Source organism: Stomoxys calcitrans, chromosome 4, assembly GCF_963082655.1.
Source record: "Stomoxys calcitrans chromosome 4, idStoCalc2.1, whole genome shotgun sequence".
Taxonomy (NCBI): domain Eukaryota; kingdom Metazoa; phylum Arthropoda; class Insecta; order Diptera; family Muscidae; genus Stomoxys; species Stomoxys calcitrans.
The window spans coordinates 36,564,177-36,587,863 of record NC_081555.1 but is presented as its reverse complement, the minus strand read 5'-3'; the positions used below and the strand labels follow the sequence as shown (position 1 = coordinate 36,587,863).

The 23,687-nt window shown below is 38.9% G+C and overlaps 2 protein-coding genes and 1 non-coding gene across 6 annotated transcripts in view; 2 read left to right on the top strand and 1 right to left on the bottom strand.

The window, feature by feature from the left end:
- Positions 1 to 23,687, bottom strand: part of LOC106085694 (Ca(2+)/calmodulin-responsive adenylate cyclase) — a 374,401-nt gene that overhangs the window by 174,715 nt on the left and 175,999 nt on the right. The gene's annotated exons all lie outside the window — the stretch shown is intronic.
- LOC131996900 (uncharacterized) lies at positions 101 to 22,453 on the top strand. The gene is made up of 3 exons (XM_059367094.1): positions 101 to 1,859; positions 1,935 to 2,465; positions 22,344 to 22,453. The coding sequence occupies exons 1-3, from the start codon at positions 101 to 103 to the stop codon at positions 22,451 to 22,453; spliced, it is 2,400 nt and encodes a 799-aa protein (XP_059223077.1).
- On the top strand, positions 5,342 to 5,415 carry Trnai-aau (transfer RNA isoleucine (anticodon AAU)). The gene has a single exon. It is a non-coding gene; the product is annotated as a tRNA-Ile (tRNA).

Sequence of the window (23,687 nt, the reverse complement as noted above, 5' to 3'; positions counted from 1 at the left end):
GTTAATACGTACAGATCATTGTTACTTTTTATTATTTTAAGATTTAGTTTTAGGTTTCTGCATTTATCATGGATTTGGGGGTTTTCACTATGCCTATGTTATGATTAATGATAATCTTGGACCCATAATCAACAAAAACGAGATTGGTAATTTAAACTTAAATCCAGCTCATTTTAATGCAATACACTTAAACGCACAAAGCATAGCCCCAAGATCGAACTCAACTAAACTAGAAGAGATACGTAGTCTATTTGAAGATAAAATCTTTCAAGTCATCGGTGTATCGGAGACATGGCTGAATGCTTCAATTTCAGATGCAGCTGTTCACATAGATGGATATCGTGTTTATAGAAGTGATAGGTTGGTACAAAGAGGAGGAGGTGTCTGTGTATATGTTAACAACGCGCTTAAATCAAGAGTAGTGTATGAGATTATGGATGAAGGTATATCTGAGGGTATATTTGTTGAAATTGGAGGTACTGGCGAATCTAAAATATTAGTTGGTGTTCTGTATTTGCCTCATGGTGGAATTGATAGTTGTGAAACATTGTTGGCAGAGTACACAGCTAGGTATGAAAGGGTGGTAATTATGGGTGACTTCAACGTAAATTTGTTTGAGAATGGTATTCGAATGAGAGAATTGTGTAGTAGAATGGGACTAGATATCATACACAATGTATCACCTACACATTTCAGCATAGGCTCCCAAAGATGTTCTCTATTGGACTATTATCTACTGTCAAATTCAAGTTTAATTGAAAAGAGTATGCAGTTCCAATTTCCAGCCCTAAATTCCAACCATGCTTTGATTTGTTTATCTCTTAATATTCCAACCACCGCCGATACCGAGTCAAGATTCATTAGGGACTATAGCTCGTTTAATTTTGAAAATTGCGCTAGAGATGTGAATATGATGGATCTGAGTGGAATGTATAGTACAACTGATGTAAATTATCAGACTGTCTTTATGAATGCGTTGGTATTGGAATTATATGATAGGCATATCCCCCAGAAGCTGTATAAGAAGAAACAAACAGCTAACTGGATGAGGGCTTTCGAAATCCAAAGCGCACAAGAGCAAAGAGATTTGGCCTTTAGAGGTTTTTTGGAAGATAGAACCGAAGGACGTTGGCGTGTGTATTGTAAATACAGGAATAGAGCCAAACGTATAATACGGAAACGTAGAGGCATATTTTTTACCGAATTATTTCAATCTACTACGCAGTCCCAAACATGGAAACAACTTAAGAACTTAGGTGCGAACGGCAATAGTTCACGTAATCTTGCTGATAATGATGTGGACGTTGAGGGATGTAATATTCACTTTTTGTTACCGCCACCTAGTGGTGCCCCAAGGTTAATGCATGTTAATTATAGTGGTGAGAGGCCGCTAAATGAATTTGATTTTCATCCAGTGGATGAGACAGATGTGTGGAATGCGTTGAATTCAATTAAATCTAACGCTGTTGGAGTTGATGGGGTTCCAATAAGATTTTTAAGATTGATATTTCCTCTCATTTCAAGATTAATTGTACACTTATTCAATAATATACTGATGACTTCCTCCTATCCAGATGCTTGGAAAATTGCAAGGGTAGTGCCCATACCAAAAATTAGCAGACCGACAACGCCAAGCGACTTTAGGCCCATTAGCATTCTACCGGTGTTCTCCAAGATCTTTGAGATTTTATTGAATAGACAGATTGTTGCTAGTCAAACTGTAACAAGATTATTTTCAAATTTTCAATCTGGCTTTAAGAGACACTTTAGCACAACAACACTGATGGCAAGTTTAATGGATGAAGTGAGAAGGAATATTGATAATAAATCTGTTTCGATCTTAGTAACTTTGGACTTGAGTAGAGCCTTTGAATCCGTCTGTCATGAACTCTTGTTGAACAAATTATTTTCAATTTTTTCCTTTTCCAAAACAGCTTGTTCGCTTATTGCATCATTTCTTTCCTCTCGTAGACAATTTGTACAAGCTGGTAATGCTTTGTCTTCAACAAGAGAAGTTGTCAGGGGGGTACCTCAAGGGTCAGTATTGGGACCTTTATTTTTTAGTATGTATGTCAATGATATATTCGATACTTTACATGGCGTTGTTGGACACATGTATGCCGACGATTTTCAATTGCTTGTGTCTGCAGGAAGAGATAATACTAGGGAACTGATAGCAAGACTTCAGACCACATTGAATAATATTGAGACTTGGTGTGCTGATAATTTTATAGTTCTAAATATATTAAAATCTAAGGCAATGGTTTTTAACTATAGTGGAAGTTATATTCCAGGTGTTGTAATAAGGAATGAAATGCTGGAATATGTCAGCTCGATAAAGACATTGGGTTTCTATATAGATAATAGACTAAGTTTCGATGTCCACATTAATAAGGTTTTGTCAAATTTAACTTTCGGTCTACGCAAGCTTTACAGCATTAACGGATATATGCCACTAAAAATACGTAAGCTGTTAGCACGTTCTCTTCTGATGCCTTTGATATCTTATGGCATTGAAGTATATTCTGGAACAAGTGCTTCTAACATTATACGTTTAGAGAGATATTTTAACAGAGTTATCCGATATGTTTATGGGCTGCATGCGTACGATCATGTAACTCCATATGTTTTTGACTTTTTGGGCTGCACTTTCAGCAATTTTATAAAGCTACGTGTAATTATTATGTTTTATAAGGCAACAAAGCTTGGTTTTCCTACATATTTGACAACTCTTTTCTCTTTTGGACTTTCTTCAAGATCCCATTCTCTAATTTGTCCACGGTTTAATTCCTTAATCATGCAACGTTCCTTTCAAGTACGAGTTTGTCGCATCTGGAATACTTTTTTACCATACTCTGAAAGACACTTTGAACTTTCAATTTCTAACTTTAAAATGAAAATGCTAACTCTTTTATCGTCTTGACTGTTGATAATGGGTAAAGAATTAAGTGATATGTTTATGGGGGAAACAATTCAAATCCATGATAGAGTAGTAAAATATTTTTAATTTATATACGTTTGTAGATATAAGTATTTAGTTATATTGTGCCATTATATATTTCTTTGTAATCAATTTGGCCAAAATGGCTTTGAGATTATTAATAAAGTGAAAAAAAAAAAAAAAAAAAAAAAAAAAAAAAAAAACCTTAAATCCAGAGATCGGTCTATATGGCACCTATATTCAAATCTGCACCGATCTGTGCCATATTACAAAAGTGTTTCTAGGGGCTTAACTTAACTCACTGTCCGAAATTTTGGCGACATCGGACAATAAATGCGCCTTTTATGGGCCCAAAACCTTAAATCGAGAGATCGGACTATATGGCAGCTATATCCAAATCTGAACCGATCTGTGCCATATTGCAGAAATATATCGAGGGGCTTAACTTAACCCACTGTCCCAAATTTCGGTGATATCGGACAATAAATGCGACTTTTATGGGCCCAAAACCTTAAATCAAGAGATCGGTCTATATGGCAGCTATATCAAAAACTGAACCGATCTGAGCCAAATTAATGACGGGTATCGAAGGGCCCAACACAACTCACTGTCTCAAATTTCAGCAAAATCGGATAAAAAATGTGGCTTTTATGGGCCTAAGACCCTAAATCGGCGGATCGGTCTATATGGCAGCTATATCCAAATGTGGACCCATCTAGGCCAAATTGAAGTAGAACATCAAAGGGCTTAACTTAACCCACAGTCCCAAATTTCGGCAAAATCGAACAATAAATGCGCATTTTATGGGCCCAAAACCTTAAATCGAGAGATCGGTCTATATGGCAGCTATATCCAAATCTGAACCGATCTATATAGCTGCCATAGAAACCGATCTTAAATCTTAACTTCTTGAGCCACTAGAGGGCGCAGTTCTTTTTCGATTTGGCTGAAATTTTGCATGCCATGTTTCGTTACAACTTCCCCCAATTGAGCTTAATATGGCTCAAATCATGACCTGATATAGGTGTCATATTAACAGATCTGGGGTGTTGTCTTCTTGAGCCTCAAGAGGGCGCAATTCCTATCCGATTTGGCTGAAATTTTGCAGGAGGTGTTAAGTAATGACTTCCAATAACTGTGTAAAGTATGGTGTAATCGATTTATAGCCTGATATAGCTGCCATATAAGCCGATCTGGCGCATTGACTTCTTAAGCCTCTAGAGGGCGCAATTCCTATCCGATTTGGCTGAAATTCGGCATGACATGTTTCGTTATAACTTCCCACAATTGTGTTAAGTATGGTTCAAATCGGTTCATGACCTGATATAGCTGTTATATAAACCGATCTGGGGTCTTGACTTTTTGAGCCTCTAGAGGGCGCAATTCTTAGCCGATTTGGCTGAAATTTTGCAGGAGGTGTTTTGGTATGACATCCAACAACTGTGCAAAGTATGGTTCAAACTGGTTTTTAGCCTAATACAGCTGTCACATAAACCCATCTGGGGTCTTGACTTCTTGAGCCACTAGAGGGCGCAGTTCTTATTAAATTTGGCTGAAATTTTGCATGAGGTGTTTTATTATGACTTTTAACAACTGTGTCAAATATGGTTCCGAATCGGTCCATAACCTGATATAGCTGCCATTTAAACCAATATGGGATCTTGATTTTTTAAGCCTCCAGAGGGTGTAATTATTATCCGATTTGGCTGAAATTTTGCACAACGTTTTCTCCCATGACCTTCAACATATGTGTCATATATGTACAGAATCGGTCTATAGCCTGATACAGCTGCCATACAAACCGATCTCTCTTTTTTTACTGCTTGAGCCCCTAAAGGGCGCAATTCTTACTCGAATTGGTTGATATTTTACTCAAGGACTACTATGTCTCTCATTCGCATTCAGTTCAATTATGTTCCAAATCGGACCATAGCTTGATATAGCCCCAATATTAAATCAATTCTTTTCTTTTATCCTTTGTTTGCCTAAAAAGAGATATCGGGAAAAGAACTCGACAAATGCGATCTGTGGTGGAGGGTATATAAGATTCGGCCCGGCCGAACTTAGCACGCTTTTACTTGTTAAGGCTTCATTAAGTTTTGTTAACACGGTCATTATTTTCCATATTTTTTTTGTTAAGACAACATTAAAGAAATGTTCTCTAAAGTATCTACGACCACAGTGCGTCATAAGTTTTTTTTTTTTTCAATCTGAGTTATTTAAAATTTATTTTAAAAATTAGTATTTATCAATGGCCATCATTAATAGGGGAAAAACAGTTCTATTTATACATAGAAAATTCTTATCAACCCTTTTGTGGTTGTTTTCATTCAATCACCATTGCTGCAATGATTTATTCATGTGATTTGCCATACTATCAACAATGCAGCAAACTAACGAGGCCCATTAGCTCAGTTGGTTAGAGCGTCGTGCTAATAACGCGAAGGTCGCGGGTTCGATCCCCCCATGGGCCACACAACTTTTTCTATTTTTTTTTTTCATTTTGTTAAAATTTACATTTGATTCATTTGCATGGCTTGGGAAACTAAAACTGGTACGGAAATGAAACAGAGAAAAGCAGAAAAGAAAAAACTTGAGTCATAAAGCCCTAGAAAAATTCAATTGATGGCAATGGTGATGGAGGCGGTGTTGGTGGTGGTGTAGGTGGTGGTGGTGGTGTGGGTGGAGGTGGTGGTGGTGTTTGTGGATGGGTGATGGTGCATGACATCGCATGACATTGATAACGGTGACACTGGTATTTGAGGTTTATGACTTAAGTCATTACTTGGCCTGTAGGACTTTAAACATCAAAAAGCCAGCAGGAGATTGCATAGAACTAAATTCATTTTTTGACATATGCCAAACTATCAATTTGACAACATATGGTAATGGAAGCTAATGTAGCCTGAAACGATGATGATGAGGATGTTGAGGTTGATCGCCATCCCCATAGACTTCCGCTAGAAATGAATGAGAAATGTTCATCACCATGTCATTTTAATATTCCGGCTGTCAATTTAGCCCTTCCTTAGCCCACTCTCAATCTTTAGCCATTGGTTCTGGTGCCCTTGTGACCATAAAAATTGGACCACATATGCAAATGTGGCGTTGAAAGCTTTTTGAGTTGTTTTTTTTTTCTTCAAGAGATTTTAACAAGAAAAATGTGTTTTGTTTTCTTTTTTACACGACATAAGGCGACAAAACATTTTTATCACTCCATGAATGATTAGTGGGAAATTTAACAAAATTTAAAGAAAAAAATTGAAAAATGGCTTAAAATTTTCCAAACTGATAGCTTCCTTTGAAATATTAAACAAAAATGCTTTAATGACTATTTTTCTCTGGCCATGTTGTGTTCATGATTTGTATATCACAATGTTCATTTTTATACCCTACACCATAGGATGGGGTATACTAATTTCGTCATTCTGTTTGTAACACCTCGAAATATGCGTCTGAGACCTCATATATTCTTGATCGTCATGTCATTTTAAGTCGATATAGCCATGTCCGTCCCTCTGTCAGTCCGTCCGTCTGTCTGTCCGGCCGTCTGTCCGTCCGTCCATCTGTCTGTCGAAGGAGATAAGCTAGCCGCTTGAAATTTTGCACTTCTTATTAGTGTGGGACGGTTGGGATTGTAAATGGGCTCTATCGGTCCATGTTTTGATATAGCTGCCATATAAACCGGTCTTGGGTCTTGACTTCTATGAAATTTTACCTAAAGACAAAATTTCTATGAAATTTTACCTAAAGACAAAATTTCTATGAAATTTTACCTAAAGTCAAAATTTCTATGAAATTTTACCTAAAGACAAAATTTCTATGAAATTTTACCTAAAGACAAAATTTCTATGAAATTTTACCTAAAGACAAAATTTCCATGAAATTTTACCTAAAGACAAAATTTCTATGAAATTTTACCTAAAGACAAAATTTCTATGAAATTTTACCTAAAGACAAAATTTCCATGAAATTTTACCTAAAGTCAAAATTTCTATGAAATCTTACCTAAAGTCGAAATATCTAACTTTCGAACGAGATAAGCTAGCCGCTTGAAATTTTGCACAAATACTTCTTATTAGTTTAGGTCGGTTGGGATTGTAAATGGGCTCTATCGGTCCATGTTTTGATATAGCTGCCACATACACCGATCTTGGGTCTTGACTTCTTGAGCCCCTAGAGGGCGCAATTCTTATTCGATTTGGCTGAAATTGTGCACGTCATGTTTTGCTATGACTTTCAAGAACTGATATAGCTGCCATATAAACCAATCTTGGGTCTTGACTTCTTGAGCCTCTAGAGGGCGCAATTCTCATCCGATTGGAATGAAATTTTGCACGAATTATTTTGTTACGATATCCAACAACTGTGCCAAGTATGGTTCAAATCGGTCCGATTTTAATGAAGTTTTGCACGACATGTTTTGTTTTGATATTTAACAACTGTGCCAAGTATGGCTCAAATCGGTTCATAACCTGATATAGCTGCTATATAAACCGATCTGGGGTTTTGACTTCTTGAGCCTCTAGAGGGCGCAATTCTTATCCGATTTTAGTGAAATTTTGCACGAGTTATTTTGTTATGATATCTAACAACTGTGCCAAGTATGGTTCAAATCGGACCATAACCTGATATAGATGCCATATAAACCGATCTTGGTTCTTGACTTCTTGAGCCTCTAGAGGGCGTAATTCTTATCCGATTTGGTTGAAATTGTGCACGACATATTTTGCTATGACTTTCAACAACTGTGCCAAGTATGGTTCAAATAGGTCGATAACCTGATATAGCTGCCATATAAACCAATCTTGGGTCTTGACATATTGAGCCCCTAGAGGGCGCAATTCTTATTCGAATTGGCTGACATTTTACACAGGTCTCCAACATATAATTTAATTGTGGTCCGAATCGGACCATATCTTGATATCGCTCTAATAGCAGAACAAATGTTTTCTTTTATTCATTTTTTGCCTATGGAAAGACACCGGGAAAAGAACTCGACAAATGCGATCCATGGTGGAGGGTATATAAGATTCGGCCCGACCAAACTTAGCACGATTTTATTTGTTTTTCTTTGCTTCTTTTTGATTGTTACACTTCTTTTGGTTTTCGCAAGTTTTCATGTCAAGGTTCTCCCACCACTATTGGTTTTTCCACTTTCCTTTTTATTTCGAACGCTTTTTTAAGGGTTGTCTCTTTTTTATTCTTGGCATATTAAACATTGATTTTATCTGACACCAATTTTTTTTTTTGTGAATGGTTATGATGGCCAAAATATAATGGCAAGTAAATAATTTTCATGGCCTGACTCCAAGAGAGGGAAATTTAAGATGGGTACTCCCATCTTAAATTTTTATACCCTCCACCATAGGATTATGGATTTTATGTCGATCTAGCCATGTCCGTCCGTCTGTCCGTCCGTCCGTCCGTCCGTCTGTTCGTCCGTCCGTCCGTCTGTCTGTCTGTCGAAAGCACGCTAACTTCCGAAGGAGTAAAGCTAGCCGCTTGAAATTTTGCAAAAATACTTCTTATTAGTGTAGGTCGGTTGGTATTGTAAATGGGCCATATCGGTCCATAACCTGATATAGCTGCCATATAAACCGATCTTGGGTCTTGACTTCTTGAGCCTCTAGAGGGCGCAATTCTTATCCGATTGAAATGAAATTTTGCACGACGTGTTTTGTTATGATATCAAACAACTGTGCCAAGTATGGTTCAAATCGGTCCATAACCTGATATAGCTGCCATATAAACCGATCTTGGGTCTTGACTTCTTGAGCATCTAGAGTGCGAAATTCTTATCCGATGGAAATGAAATTTTGCACGACGTGTTTTGTTATTATATCCAACAACTGTGCCAAGTATGGTTCAAATCGGTTAATAACCTGATATAGCTGCCAAATAAACCGATCTTGGGTCTTGACTTCTTGAGCCTCTAGAGGGCGCAATTCTTATCCGATTGAAATGGAATTTCGCACGACGTGTTTTGTTATGATACCCAACAACTGTGCTTTTACTTGTTGTGAGATTTTTTCCTTTTCTATAGAGGCCCATATGAAATTAAACCATTTAAAGGGACCTTAAATTAGGCTACTGTGGTACAAGTAGTAAAAGGGAGAGAAAGAGGTCATCTATCTGGTGCCCCATATGGTCAATATTTTCAAGGCGTGCCTAGGACCTGCATATACTCCGAAAGCCTGGCAGGAGCCAAGGGTGGTGTGTATACCTAAGCCCGGCAAGGCAAGTTATGCAACACCAAAGGCCTACAGATCCATAAGCCTTACGTGCCTGCATGCCTATGTCAAGGGAAGGTCGGTGGAGACTACCCTGCACGAGGTTGTGCATAAAATAAAAGAATCCTTCGATGCCAAAAGTTACACCCTGGCGGTATGCTTTGACATTGAGGGGACTTTTAACAATGTGCGGACCGACACACTGATTCAATCCTTAGACCAGTACCGTGTGGACCCGGTCCTTAGAGACTGGATAAACCATATGTTAAGGAACAGGTGGATAAATTGCGGGCCCAATGACATAAATAAAAGGGAGAAGGTGGCACAGGGCACGCCACAGGGAGGGTGTTTTATCGCCACTCCTATAGGTGACCACCATAAATGACCTATTACAAATGCTGCCAGAGGAGGGATTTGAACCCGTCTGTTACGCAGACGATGTTATAATACTTCTAAGGGGTAGGGATCCGAACGAGCATATGACTGGGCTAGACCCAGAGGTCACAATGTTAACCCAGAGAAGACTGATATCTGCCTGTTCGCGAGGAAGACGAAGGTGGGCGAATTTAACGCACCACGTTTCCTCAATAAGCCGATTTTGAATCTGACAAGGTCAAATACTTAGGTGTGATCTTGGACAGGAAACTGAATTGGAAGTGTCACATTCAGGAGCGTATTGAGAAGGCTCACAGATGTTGGACACTATGTAGCCATTCAACCAGAAATGAGCCTCATCGCTGAACAAAATTTGTCAAAATTTGAACACATTTCGAACCGAACACTGATTTTGGTAATAAAATTCAATGATTTGCAAGCGTTGCTCGTTAGTAAGTCTATTCATGATGAAATGTCAAAGCATACTGAGCATCTTTCTCTTTGACACCATGTCTGAAATCCCACGTGATCTGTCAAATACTAATGCATGAAAATCCTAACCTCAAAAAAATCACCCTTTACCATCGTGGTATATATCGAAGCGACGAAAGGAAACATGGAAGGAATGGAAGAGGTTTCCGATCGGATACCTGAAATGACACTTGAGGTCGAGTGCAAGACACTGTTGCCAGAAACAGAGTCTTGGATTGACGGAACTCTGGTATAGCCATCTGGAAGATCATATTACAAGGATGGATCAAAGCTAGAGAACAGAGTGAGCATGGGGATCTACATTGAGAACCCAGGGACTAAGATCTGTTTAAGGCTGACTGACTATAATACGGCCCAGCAGGCAAAGATCCGAACGATCACGGAATACGTGAGATGGTGTGGTCTTCACGCGAGGACGACAAGTATGAACATCCTTACCGACGGACAGTAAACTGGCCTTCAGGGCAATAACAACCAGGACGGTAAGAACACGAACAGTCTTGGAGTGTAAGAAGGAGATTAACGCCTTCTCTGAGGATGGCAAAATACGCATCGTTTGGTTACAGGGTCATAGCGGAGTGAGGGGGAATGAAAAAGCAGGCAGTGAAGGCCAAAGGACTGAAGTCAATAAACTTGGTTAACCCGAAGCCTTTCAGGACGTCGCAGTCTGAGTTAAAGGCGTGGGCGACGAACGCATGTAACATTGTGAAATAGCGAAACAGTCGGTAGGACGGCGAAAATCCTATGGGGTGATCTGGATCATGAGAGGACAAGGCTATTGCTGAAAGGAAGTAAGCAGAAGGTCATAAAGCTTTCGATATCATAAAGGGACCCATAGGAGTACGAGCTAATTACAAATTCGGTGCGGCAAGTGATAGCATGTGTTGGGCATGCTGGGAAGATGATGAGACTTTTGAGCATTTCCTATGCCATTGCCCGGCTTTTGCGGCCAAACAGACACCAGTACTTAGGTGGGGACTCAGTTCCAGATATGAACCAATTTAGGGGCGTGGCATGGAAAACAATAAAGGATTTTGAAAGTAGCATGGAATTCCTAACTTAGATTTTCTTCTTCGAGATTACTTTCTTAGAGATTACTTCTTAGCAACAAGCTGATTACTGGCTTAGGTGTATGTCCACAGTGGCATGAGGTGGATTAATATTCGCATCCTCTTTTCAACCTAACCTAACTTAGATATCCAAATTTTTCCCATGAACATTTCACTAAGGAACAGGGGTAAATATCTCACATATCAATGAGTGCAGTCCGATTCAAGTTTAAGCTCAACGATAAGGGGCCTCCTTTTTATAGCCGAGTCCGAACGGCGTGCCGCAGTGCGACACCTCTTTGGAGAGAAGTTTTACATGGCATAGTACCTCACAAATGTTACCAGCATTAGGAGGGGAAAACCACCGCTGAAGATTTTTGTCTGATAGTCTCGCCAGGATTCGAACCCAGGCGTTCAGCGTTATAGGCGGACATGCTAACCTCTGCGCTACAGTGACACACGTATTAAGACGACAAATAGAATACGCACTGCGACACGCCGTTCGGACTCGGTAATAAAAAGGAGGCACCTTATCATTGAGCTTAAACTTGAATCGGACTGCACTCATTGATGGGCTATATCGGACTGTATCTTGATATAGCCCCCATATAGACCGATCCGCCGATTTAGGGTCTTAGGCAGCTAAAAGCCTCATTTATTATCCGATTCTGCTGAAATTTGGGACAGTGAGTTATGGTCAGCCCCTCGACATCTTTCTGCAATTTGGTACAGATCGGTTCAGATTTGGATATAGCTGCCATATAGACTGATCTCTCGATTTAAGGTCTTAGGCCCAAAAAAGCTACATTTATTGTCCGATTTTACCAAAATTTGAGACAGTGAGTTGCGTTAAGACCCTGGAAATTTTTCTTTAATTTGCCCCAGATCGGTCCAGATTTTAATATATCCGCCATATAGAACGATATCTCGATTTAGGGTTTTAGGTCCATAAAAGCCATATTTATTATCCGATTTTGCTGAAATTTGGGCCAGTGAATTGAGATAGGTCCCTGGATATTCTTCTTTAATTTGGACCAGATCAGTCTAGATTTGGATATAGCTGCCATATAGTCCGATCTCTCGATTTAAGGTCTTGCGCCCATAAAAGCCACATTTATTGTCCGATTGTAACAAAATTTGATACAGTGAGTTATGTTCAGTCTCTTGACATCTTTCTGCAATTTGGTACAGATCGGTTCAGATTTGGATATAGCTGCCATATAGACTGATCTCTCGATTTAAGGTCTTAGGCCCATAAAAGCCGCATTTATTTTCCGATTTTACCAAAATTTGAAACAGTGAGTTGCGTTAAGCCCCTGGACATTTTTCTTTAATTTGCCCCAGATCTGTCCAGATTGCAATATATATGCCATATAGACCGATCTCTCGATTTAGGGTCATAGGTCCATAAAAGCCATATTTATTATCCGATTTTGCTGAAATTTTGGACAGCGAATTGAGATAGGTCCCTGGACATCCTTCTGCAATTTGGACCATATCGGTCTAGATTTGGATATATCTGTCATATAGACCGATCCGTCGATTTAGGGTCTTAGGCCCATAAAAGCCACATTTTTTATCCAATTTTGCTGAAATTTGGGACAGTGAGTTGTGTTAGGCCCCTTAAAATCTCTCTGCAATTTGGCACAGATCGGTTCAGATTTGGATATAGCTGTCATTTCGACCGATCCGCCGATTTAGGATCTTAGGCCAATATAAGTCACACTTATTATCCGATTTTGCTGAAATTTGGGACAGTGAATTAAGTTAAGTCCCTCGACATACCTTTGCTATATGGCACAGATTGGTACAGATTTGGATATATCTGCCATATAGACCGACCTCTCGATTTAAGGTCTTGCGCCCATAAAAGCCACATTTATTATCCGATTTTGCTGAAATTTGAGACAGTGAGTTGCATTAGGCCCCTGAAGACACTTTTGCAATATGGCCCAGATCTGTTCAGATTTGGATATAGCTGCCATATAGACCGATCTCTCAATTTAAGGTTTTGCGCCCATAAAAGGCGCATTTATTGTCCGATTTTGACAAAATTTGGGACAGTGAGTTATGTTCAGCCCGTTGACATCTTTCTGCAATTTGGTTCAGATCGGTTCAGATTTGGATATAGCTGCCATATAGACCGATCTCTCGATTTAGAGTCTTGCGCCCATAAAAGCCACATTTATTATCCGATTTTGCTGAAATTTGGGACTGTGAGCTATGTTCAGCCCGTTGACATCTTTCTGCAATTTGGTACAGATCGGTTCAGATTTGGATATAGCTGCCATATAGACCGATCTCCCGATTTAAGGATTTGGGGCCATAAAAGGCGCATTTATTGTTCGATTTCGCCGAAATTTAGGGCAGTGAGTTATGTTCAGCCCCTGGACATCCTTCTTTAATTTGGCTCAGATCGGTCCAGATTTGGATATAGCTGCCATATAGACCGATCCGCCGATTTAGGGTCTTAGGTCCATAAAAGCCACATTTATTATCCGATTTTGCTGAAATTTGAGACAGTGAGTTGTGTTAGGCCCCTCGACATCATGTTTCGAATTGGCCCAGATCGGTTCAGATTTGCATATAAAGAGTGATTTTTTTGAGGTTAGGATTTTCATGCATTAGTATTTGACAGATCACGTGGGATTTCAGACATGGTGTCAAAGAGAAAGATGCTCGGTATGCTTTGACATTTCATCATGAATAGACTTACTAACGAGCAACGCTTGCAAATCATTGAATTTTATTACCAAAATCAGTGTTCGGTTCGAAATGTGTTCATTCACCGTAACGTTGCGTCCAACAGCATCTTTGAAAAAATACGGTCCAATGATTCCACCAGCGTACAAACCACACCAAACAGTGCATTTTTCGGGATGCATGGGTAGTTCTTGAACGGCTTCTGGTTGCTCTTCACTCCAAATGCGGCAATTTTGCTTATTTACGTAGCCATTCAACCAGAAATGAGCCTCATCGCTGAACAAAATTTGTCAAAATTTGAACACATTTCGAACCGAACACTGATTTTGATAATAAAATTCAATGGTTTGCAAGCGTTGCTCGTTAGTAAGTCTATTCATGATGAAATGTCAAAGCATACTGAGCATCTTTCTCTTTGACACCATGTCTGAAATCCCACGTGATCTGTCAAATACAAATGCATGAAAATCCTAACCTCAAAAAAATCACCCTTTAGCTGCCATATAGACCGATCTCTCGATTTAAGGTTTTGGGCCCATAAAAGGTGCTTTTATTATCCGATTTTGCTGAAATTCGGGACAGTGAGTTGTGCTGGGCCCCTTGACATCTTTCTGCAATTTGGTATAGATCGGTTCAGATTTGATTATAGCTGTCATATAGTCCGATCTCTCGATTTAAGGTTTTGGGGCCATAAAAGGCGCATTTATTGTTCGATTTCGCCAAAAATTCGGGACAGTGAGTTGTGTTAGGCTATTCTCGGCCCACATCGGTCCGGATTTAGATATAGCTGCCATATAGACCGATCTCTCGATTTGAGGTTTTGGGCCCATAAAAGGCACATTTACTGTCCGATGTCACCGATATTTGGCACAGTGAGTTGTGTTAGGCCCTTCGACATTCTTCTTCGATTTTGTCCAGATCGGTCCAGATTTGGATATAGCTGCCATATAGACCGATCTCTCGATTTAAGGTTTTGGGGCCATTGAAAGGCGCATTTATTGTTCGATTTTGCCACAATTTGGGATATAGCCTTTTTTCTTGTTTATCTATACCCCAGTTAATCCTTTACTTGTTTATTTCCTTAAGCAATCTTTCATTTCTCTTTGCTATTTCTCTGATATTTATTTAAAATGTATTTACGTAACCTGAGTGTGTGTGTGTTTGTTTTATATCTTCGTCTTTAAATAATAGATTTGCCAGAGGGTATAACATGTCCTTTTCTAAAGGACATGCATTTAATATTGAATTCAATGTCATGTCCATATGTTTTCAAACAAACAAACAAAATAGGTAACGAAAACAATTGCATGCCAACATTGACATGTTCGAATTTTTTTAAGTAGACAGGTATCACATTAGGGTGCAGAAACATTGGGGTTTTGATTTTGTGATCTTTTCTGCAGTTTCTAACAAATTTGAGATGCCTGGCCCCACTTAACAATTCGACTAAATTTTCGCCTTTCCTTCGATATGAGCCAGCGTTCAGGAAGGCATTGCTTGCTCACTCATTAGCCTTTATTTTCATAGATATAAATACCACTACTTAAACCCCATTATTTAGAAATTAATGATCTAAGTATGTTCACACTAGCAAATAACAATTCTTAAAAAACCCTTGACTTTCTATACAATCCTTATTTTCCAGTTTAGCCTTATACTCTCTTGTCGAGCAAGCCAAAGGCCATATGAAGCCTACTGAACAAATATGCCTTAAAGCGGATTAGATTTCTAAATACCACAACTTCTGTGTGCCAATCCTTTGATATAAAGAGACCCATGAACTTTGGGGAGACCAAAGACGTGTATGGTCTCGCATATGCTCTAAAGGGAGTTAAATACTCTCCATTGTTAGCCCTAATGAGGTGGAGGGGACAAAAACGAAAATTCCCCCCCCCCCCCCCCCAAGGCAATGCAATGGGTGGTCCTTTTGTTGCATTGCTCAGCTTTACTTCTTCCATTTAGTAGTTGGATGGCGTTGAGGGTGTTTTCATAAGGCCATTGCGAACAATTTCAAGCAACAACATTAACTTTACAATAGGATATGCAAACTCTGTATGAGTGGGTGTGTGTATGAGTGTTTGTTTGTATTTGTGGTTGTTATGGTGGTTGGTTGATGGGACATCACATGCATGTTGTGTAATAATTAGAGAGTCAGTTTGGGAAATAAGCCAAGAATGAGTCACACACAACTTATTGACGATTGACTAGAATGCTGTTTGGAAGTCAATACATTCGTATATCACCAGGGCAATGAAAAAAACCCATTAGGCTATGAAATTTTAATCTTTTAACCAATTTAACCCCCCACAGGCCTCTACGCGAAGCTTATGCAAACCTTTAGTGAAATTACAAAAGAATGTGCAAATCACCCTTGTAATTGTAAGAGGTTTTACAGCCGTAATAAGCCATGCTAAATGTCATATATTGAAGGGAGTGAAATGCTAGATACTTGGGAACGTATACCCTTAAAGTGAAGACTATTATTTCAATCAGTGAAATGAAAGCCGTTGCTGATAATGATCAAGCAATTGGTTAGGTTTAGAACTTCATATCTATCCATAAATATATTGGGTTGCTCAAAAGAGTAATTGCGGATTTTTCATATAGTCGGAGTTGACAAATTTTTTCATAGCTTGTAACTCTGTAATTGCATTCTTTCTTCTGTCAGTTATCAGCTGTTAATTTAAGCTTGCTTTAGAAAAAAAGTGTAAAAAAAGTATATTTGATTAAAGTTCATTCTAAGTTTTATTAAAAATGCATTTACTTTCTTTTAAAAAATCCGCAATTACTTTTTAGGCAACCCAATAAAATGAATTTGTGTTTGTATGTTTGTTTGTTTGTTTGTTTATTTGTTTGTTTATTTGTTTGTGGGTTTGTACATTTGTTTGCTCCGTATAGACTCAAAAACGGCTAAACCGATTTCTTTGAAATTTTCACAGATTGTGGGGAATGGTCCGGAAGGAACAATAGGCTATATAATTTTTTGATATCGCATTGGGGGCGGACCCTCCTCCTTACCTCAGAAGTACCAGCCAAAAATAAAAGTGGACCTATTGGGACAATATGCGACTTAAATGAAAGGTATTCAAGAGTAGAGTACGAATTTCATAATAAAAGTTGGGTCCAAGTACCTGGGAGGCCGCTCCAGCCCCCAAACCCCTTAAAATAGGTTTATTTGAAGATCATGACAATATGGGACTCAAATGAAAGGTATTCGTAGATTACGAATATGGTCAGGAAGTAGAAATCGGCTTTATAATTTATTGATAACGGAAGGGAGCGGAGCCTCCACCGTTACCCCGAAAAACACCACCTAAAATCAAAAGTGGACCGATTAGGACAATATGGGTATCAAATGAAAAGTATGCGGGAGTAGTTAACGAATCTGGCATAAAAAATCAAGTCGAAGTATGGGGGTCACCCCACCCCCACAAAAACGCCCAAAAACGCGCACATAAGCCAATCAAGGATATATGGGACTCGGTTTGGTTGTTCCGTATAGTCTGAAAAACGGCAGAACCGATTTTCTCGAAATTATCGCATATTGTGTAGATTGGTCTGGAAGGAAACATAGACTGTATAATTTTTCGGTATCGGAAGGGGGACGGACAAAAATCAAAAGTGAACCGATCGCGACAATATAGGTATCAAATGAAAGATATTGGAGAGTAGAATCAAAATTTGAGTCTGATTTGATGGATTCCCCCAAACAGACATATTGGACGTTCATTTCTAAATGGGGCTCAAATGAGAGGTATTCGGGAGTAGACGTCAAATCTGGCATACAAAATCAGATCGAAGTATAGGGGGTCACGCCATCCCTTAAAAACCTCATTAAACCCATTATGACTATATGATACTTAGCTGAAACGATTTTTTAAAATTTTCATAGATTTTGTAGGTTGATCTGCAAGGAAACATAGGCTATATAATTTTTATACCCACCACCGAAGGATGGGGGTATATTCATTTTGTCATTCCGTTTGCAACACATCGAAATATCCATTTCCGACCCTATAAAGTATATACATTCTTGATCAGCGTAAAAATCTAAGACGATCTAGACATGTCCGTCCGTCTGTCCGTCTGTCTGTTGAAATCACGCTACAGTCTTTAAAAATAGAGATATTGAGCTGAAATTTTGCACAGATTCTTTTTTTGTCCATAAGCAGGTTAAGCTCGAAGATGGGCTATATCGGACTATATCTTGATATAGCCCCCATATAGACCGATCCGCCGATTTAGGGTCTTAGGCCCATAAAAGCCACATTTATTATCCGATTTTGTTGAAATTTGGGAAAGTGAGTTGTATTAGGCCCTTCGGCATCCTGTATCAATTTGGTACAGATCGGTCCAGATTTGGATATAGCTGCCATATAGACTGATCCATCGATTTAGGGTCTAAGGCCCATAAAATGCGCATTTGTTATTCGATTTCGCTGAAATTTGGGTCAGTGAGTTGTCTTAGGCCCTTCGAATTCCTTCATTAAATTGGCCCAGATCGGTTCAGATTTGGATATAGCTGCCATATAGACCGATCCTCCGATTTAGGGTCTTAGGCCCACAAAAGCCACATTTATTATCCGATTTTGATGAAATTCAGAACAGTGAATTGTGTTAGGCCCATCAACATCCTTCGTTAATTTGGCTTAGATCGATTCAGATTTGGATATAGCTGCCATATAGATTGATCCTCCGATTTATTGTGTAAGGCCCATAAAAGCCACATTCATTATCCGATTTTGCTGAAATTTGGGACAGTGAGTTGTGTTAGGCCCTTTGACATATTTCTTCAATTTGGTCCAGATCGGTTCAGATTTGGATATAGTCGCCAAATAGACCGATTTCTTGATTTATGGTTTTGGGCCCATAAAACGCTCATTTATTGTCCGATGTCGCCGAAATTTGGAACAGTGAGTTAAGTTAAGCCCCTTGACATACTTCTGCAATATCGCACAGATCGGTCCAGATTTGGATATAGCTGCCATATAGACCGATATCTAGGTTTTAGGTTTTGGGGCCATAAAAGACGCATTTATTGTCCGATGCCGCTGAAATTTGACACAGTGAGTTTGGTTAGGCTCTTCGACGTCCTTCTTCAATTTTGCCCAGATCGGTCCAGATTTGCATATAGCTGCCATATAGACCGATCTCTCGATTTAAGGTTTAGGGCCCATAAAAGGCGCATTTATAATCAGATTTCACTGAAATTTGACAAAGTGACTTATGTTCGGCTTTTCGACATCCGTGTTGTATATAGTTCGGATCGGTATGAGGTATATGAGTATAAGGTATGAAATTTTCACCGAATTTTGATGAAAGTTGGTTTTCATATATACCCGAGGTGGTGGGTATCCAAAGTTCGGCCCGGCCGAACTTAACGCCTTTTTACTTGTTAGATATCGGGTGGAGGCGGACCCTCCTCCTAACCCCCAAAACGCCACCCATATCCGAAAGTGGTCCAATGAGCACAATAAGTGTATCAAATGAAAGGTGTTGAAGAACAGAAAACGAATATGGTATTACAATTTGGGTCCAAGTACTCAACGGGCCCCCAAACTCCAAAACTCCTCTAAAGAGATATATTCGAAGTTCATGTCAATATGGGACTCAAATGAAAAGTATCAGGCAGTAGATTACAAATATGGCATACAACATTAGGTCCAAGTAATGGGAGGTCGCCCCACCCCCAAATGGGCATATTAGCCGACCCTGGCTATATGGGACTCAAATGAAAGGTATTAGGAAGTAGATTACAAATATGACATTAAAATTTGCATTCAAGTCTAGGTGGCTCTTTTCCTTCTAAAGATATGTCAAATGGGTTATTTGACCCATTATGTTTTGGGATACGCCCTTAAGTACCCTCTAAACTGAACTTTATTTCCGTTGGTAATAAAGAACGAATTTGAAATCTATTTTCAGTGAAAAGTGCCGGTGGCCGCCCCAGCCCAAAAACACCCTCCAAACGATTCATATTTACCAACCATGGCAAAATGGGGCTCAAATTAAAGGGATTGTGAAGTGCAGCACGAATTTGATATCCATATTTGGGTCGAAATGTCTGAGGTGCCATCCCTCCATTAATGAGAATATTACCCTAAGGAAGAACAATACCACCAGGAACCGAGAAGGGGCAAATTCTCACACATCAATGAGTGTTTTTCGATTCAAGTTTAAACTCAATGTTAGAGGATCTTTGTTGATAGCCGAGTCCGCAGTGCGACGCGTCTCTGGGAAAATTTTTTTAAATAACCATGCATGGCTTTAAATGACCATGTGGCCAACATTAAGGGGTGATAAACACCGCTTTGTCCGATGTTCTCGCCAGCATTCGGTCGCGCTCAGCGTCATAGGCTACAATGGCACGAATTCGCATACTTTGCATATTTTTGCATATTTTGCATATTTTTCATATCTTTTGCATATTTTGTGCACATTTGTCAGTTATCAAATATGGCTTAACCGATTTAGGCTACAAAATAAAATATATTTCGGATCGTCGTAAAATTTTAAGACGATTTAACGATGTCCGTGTGTCTGTCCCTCTATCCGTCTGTCCGTTCGTCTGTTATAATCACTCTACACCCTTCCAAAATTGAGATATTGAGCTGAAATTTGGCACAGATACGTCTTTCTGATGCACGCTGGTTAAGTTCTTGAACAACATATATATGGGAGCTATTTCCAAATCTGAACCGACTTTTTCCAATATCAATAGGCTTCGTCTCTAGGCTGGAAAACACGTCCACGCCGAATTTCGAGAAAATCGGTTAACAAATGATCATTTTATTGCAGTATTACTGCAAATCGGGCGAACATATATATGGGAGCTATATCCAAATCTGAACCGACTTTTTCCAATTTCAATAGGCTTCGTCTCTAGGCCGAAAGACACGCCCATGCCAAATTTCGAGAAAATCGGTTAACAAATGATCATTTTATTGCAGTATTACTGCAAATCGGGCGAACATATATATGGGAGCTATATCAAAATCTGAACCGATTTTTTCCAATTTCAACAGGCTTCGTCTCTAGGCTGAAAAACACGCCCATACCAAATTTGAAGACGATCGGATGAAAATTGCGACCTGTAGTTTGTGCACAAATTGACATGGACAGACGGACAGACAGACGGACAGACGGACATAGCTAATTAGAATCATAAAGTGTTTCTGAGTCGATCGATATACTTGTCAATGGGTCTATCTCTCTTCCTTTGGGGTGTTGCAAACTATTGGGTTGCCCAAAAAGTAATTGCGGATTTTTTAAAAGAAAGTAAATGCATTTTTAATAAAACTTAAAATGAACTTTAATCAAATATATTCAGTCACAAGCTGTGAAAAAATTTGTTAACGCTGACTATATGAAAAATCCGCAATTACTTTTTGGGCAACCCAATAATTCACTAAGTTATAATACCCTGTACCACAGTAGTGGTGTAGGGTATAAAAATTGACAAAACTGTCGAGTTGAGTTTTATTGCCTACACAGACAATAGCTCCACCTCAAATAACTTCAGTGGTTCCTTACAATTGGGAAAGATGCATAACGAGTTTAGGTCACTTTAAAGGAATATCGAATTGCTCAACTTTGCTTCCAACAGCAACTGCTGTTCGAAACTTTCTTTCAAATAAATCATTGAGGTGTCGTTGGTTTCTCCAAAAATAGAGCCAATATTTAATGGCAAAATTTTATTGCTATTTATTATTTTGAATTATTTTTGAAAATAGCATTTAATATTTATAACTTCCTCTGTTAAGACTTCTGAACTGAATTTGTCATCATTGATGGTATTTCCAAATTAATATTCAGTTGTTGGTTTAATAGGAAAGAAAAAAAACAAAACTGTGTTTTACTTGTGGTTGGAGGTTTAAAAAAAAAAATATTATTTATATTGTTTTGTTATTGTTTGTGTCGTTGTTGTTGTTGTTTTCTTTAGATCAAGACATGCCAGGCAAATTAAAATGTGCTCAGTTTTGGTTTTAAAATTTCGAAATAATTGTTCAACACTTGGTGTTGGTGTTTTGTGTGTTTACAGCCAAATAGTTTGAGGTGTTCTTTTGGTCACGTACTGATAATAAACACCGACTTCGGCGACTATGACGCCAATGAAGTCGACCGCAGCGGCTGGCTGCAATGGCAGCAGAAGAGGCGTCAAGAGCGACATCAACAATTTGGAAAACAAAAAAGAAGAAAAACAAAACAAAAAAACAACAACAATCAATTAATGGCCACTGGGCAAATGTTCAACAATTGTTATTACTTGTCGTTGTTGTTGTTGTTGTTGTTTATTTATTTGTTTTGTATTTCTTAAATGAATTTAACGCCAACACAAAAACAAAAACAAAACAAAACAGTTTTTAATTCGTTGCTTCTATGCGCTGGTTAGCGTTCACATTTTCGGTGCTTCTTCTCTTGAATGACCAATTCTTTGTCTTTTTTTTGGAGCGTTAGTACTACAGCTATGGTTTTCTGCTGCTTCTGACTTCTTCTTTTTTGGTTTTCATTGTAAATTCCCAGCAAATTACATTTAAAACTCAAACTTAGGCATACGCCAAAGTTGTGCTCTACGCCAGCAGCAATGGCCTCAGGAACTGCCGCTGCCAACGCCGCCGCCGTCGTCGTATGACCGAAAAAGAGGCTATAAAACTAATTGACATTGACTTTGTCCTTAACAACAATTTTGGTTTTTGGTTAACGTTTTTTTTTTCGATTTCGATTTCAATTTCGTTATTATGTGATTTTTATTGTTAATTGCTAAAGTGGATAATTCGATTTGGCGATTGCAGAACTTAAAGGCAGACGATGAAGGTAGGTAATGTTGCCATTGTAATCGGCAACAGATGGATTTTATGGTCTAAAAAACACATTTACCGCACCATCTACAATCAAATGGGGCTCATAACAAGAATAGGTGGCAAAATGGATGCCCAATGGAAAACGAAGTTTATTTTCTATTGAAGTATTGAAGACAAGGTTTTTGGGTTTATGTAATTCTGAGTTTTTTAAGGAAGCTAATCTTAACTAAACACTTCAAAATTGGAAGTTTGAATGGGACCCTTGTGATTTTTAATATCGACAATGATTCAATGGCCAACCTGAAAGCGAATCTCTTAAAAACGCCCAGTCAAATGGGAAGCCCCTACCCCAACTCGATCGAATAAGAAAGAAATAAATAAAAAATCTTCCATTATAGGCGTTGGAAATCAAAGTCATCGGAAATCAAACAAACCGGGACGCTCATTGTGTGCCTGGCTCTTGAACAGAACTTTCATCAGCGCTGTGATTGCCGTTTTCAATCAATAAATGTCATGAGATTAAGAAGCAAACTTCTCACACACATTGAATGGTGTCCGACTCAAGTTTGAGTTCAATGACAGGTTAGGTTAGGTTAGGTTTAAATGGCAATCTGCCATTAGACTCACTTAGATGTTTTCGTCCATTGTGATACCACAGGAACTTTTTATCCAGATTGGATAAAAAAGCCCTACAACTTGCCAATGTTCACATCCGCTAAATCGGACAGCTTCTCAAAGAAGTAATAACCTAAAGTGGAACTCCTTCTGATTGCCAGAACGAGACACACACACAGAAGGTGTTCTTCAGTCTCTTCCATTTCGATGTTCTCACAGCTTCTGCAAAAATCGTTGCTGGCAACCTTTACTCTGTCAGCATGTTTTCCGATAAGACAGTGAACTGTCATGACGGACACAATGAGACTTCTGTTCCAGCTAATGACAGCAAAGCGGTTAGATTAGGTTGCAAAGAGGGTGCAGGTATTAATCCGCCCCATGCCACTATGGACATACACCTAAGCCAGTAATCGGCTTGTTGTGCCCTCAAAAAACTATAAAGTAACCTCTAAAAATAAAATTTTAAGTCAGGAATTCC

Excerpts from the sequence above, each read along its gene's own strand:
- LOC131996900 (XM_059367094.1), top strand. The coding sequence starts at position 101 with ATGATTAATGATAATCTTGGACCCATAATCAACAAAAACGAGATTGGT. Across the intron at positions 1,860-1,934 it reads CTTAGTAACTTTGGACTTGA|CTTGTTCGCTTATTGCATCA; the intron begins GTAGAGCCTTTG and ends TTTCCAAAACAG. Across the intron at positions 2,466-22,343 it reads ATATATGCCACTAAAAATAC|GCATACGCCAAAGTTGTGCT; the intron begins GTAAGCTGTTAG and ends ACTCAAACTTAG.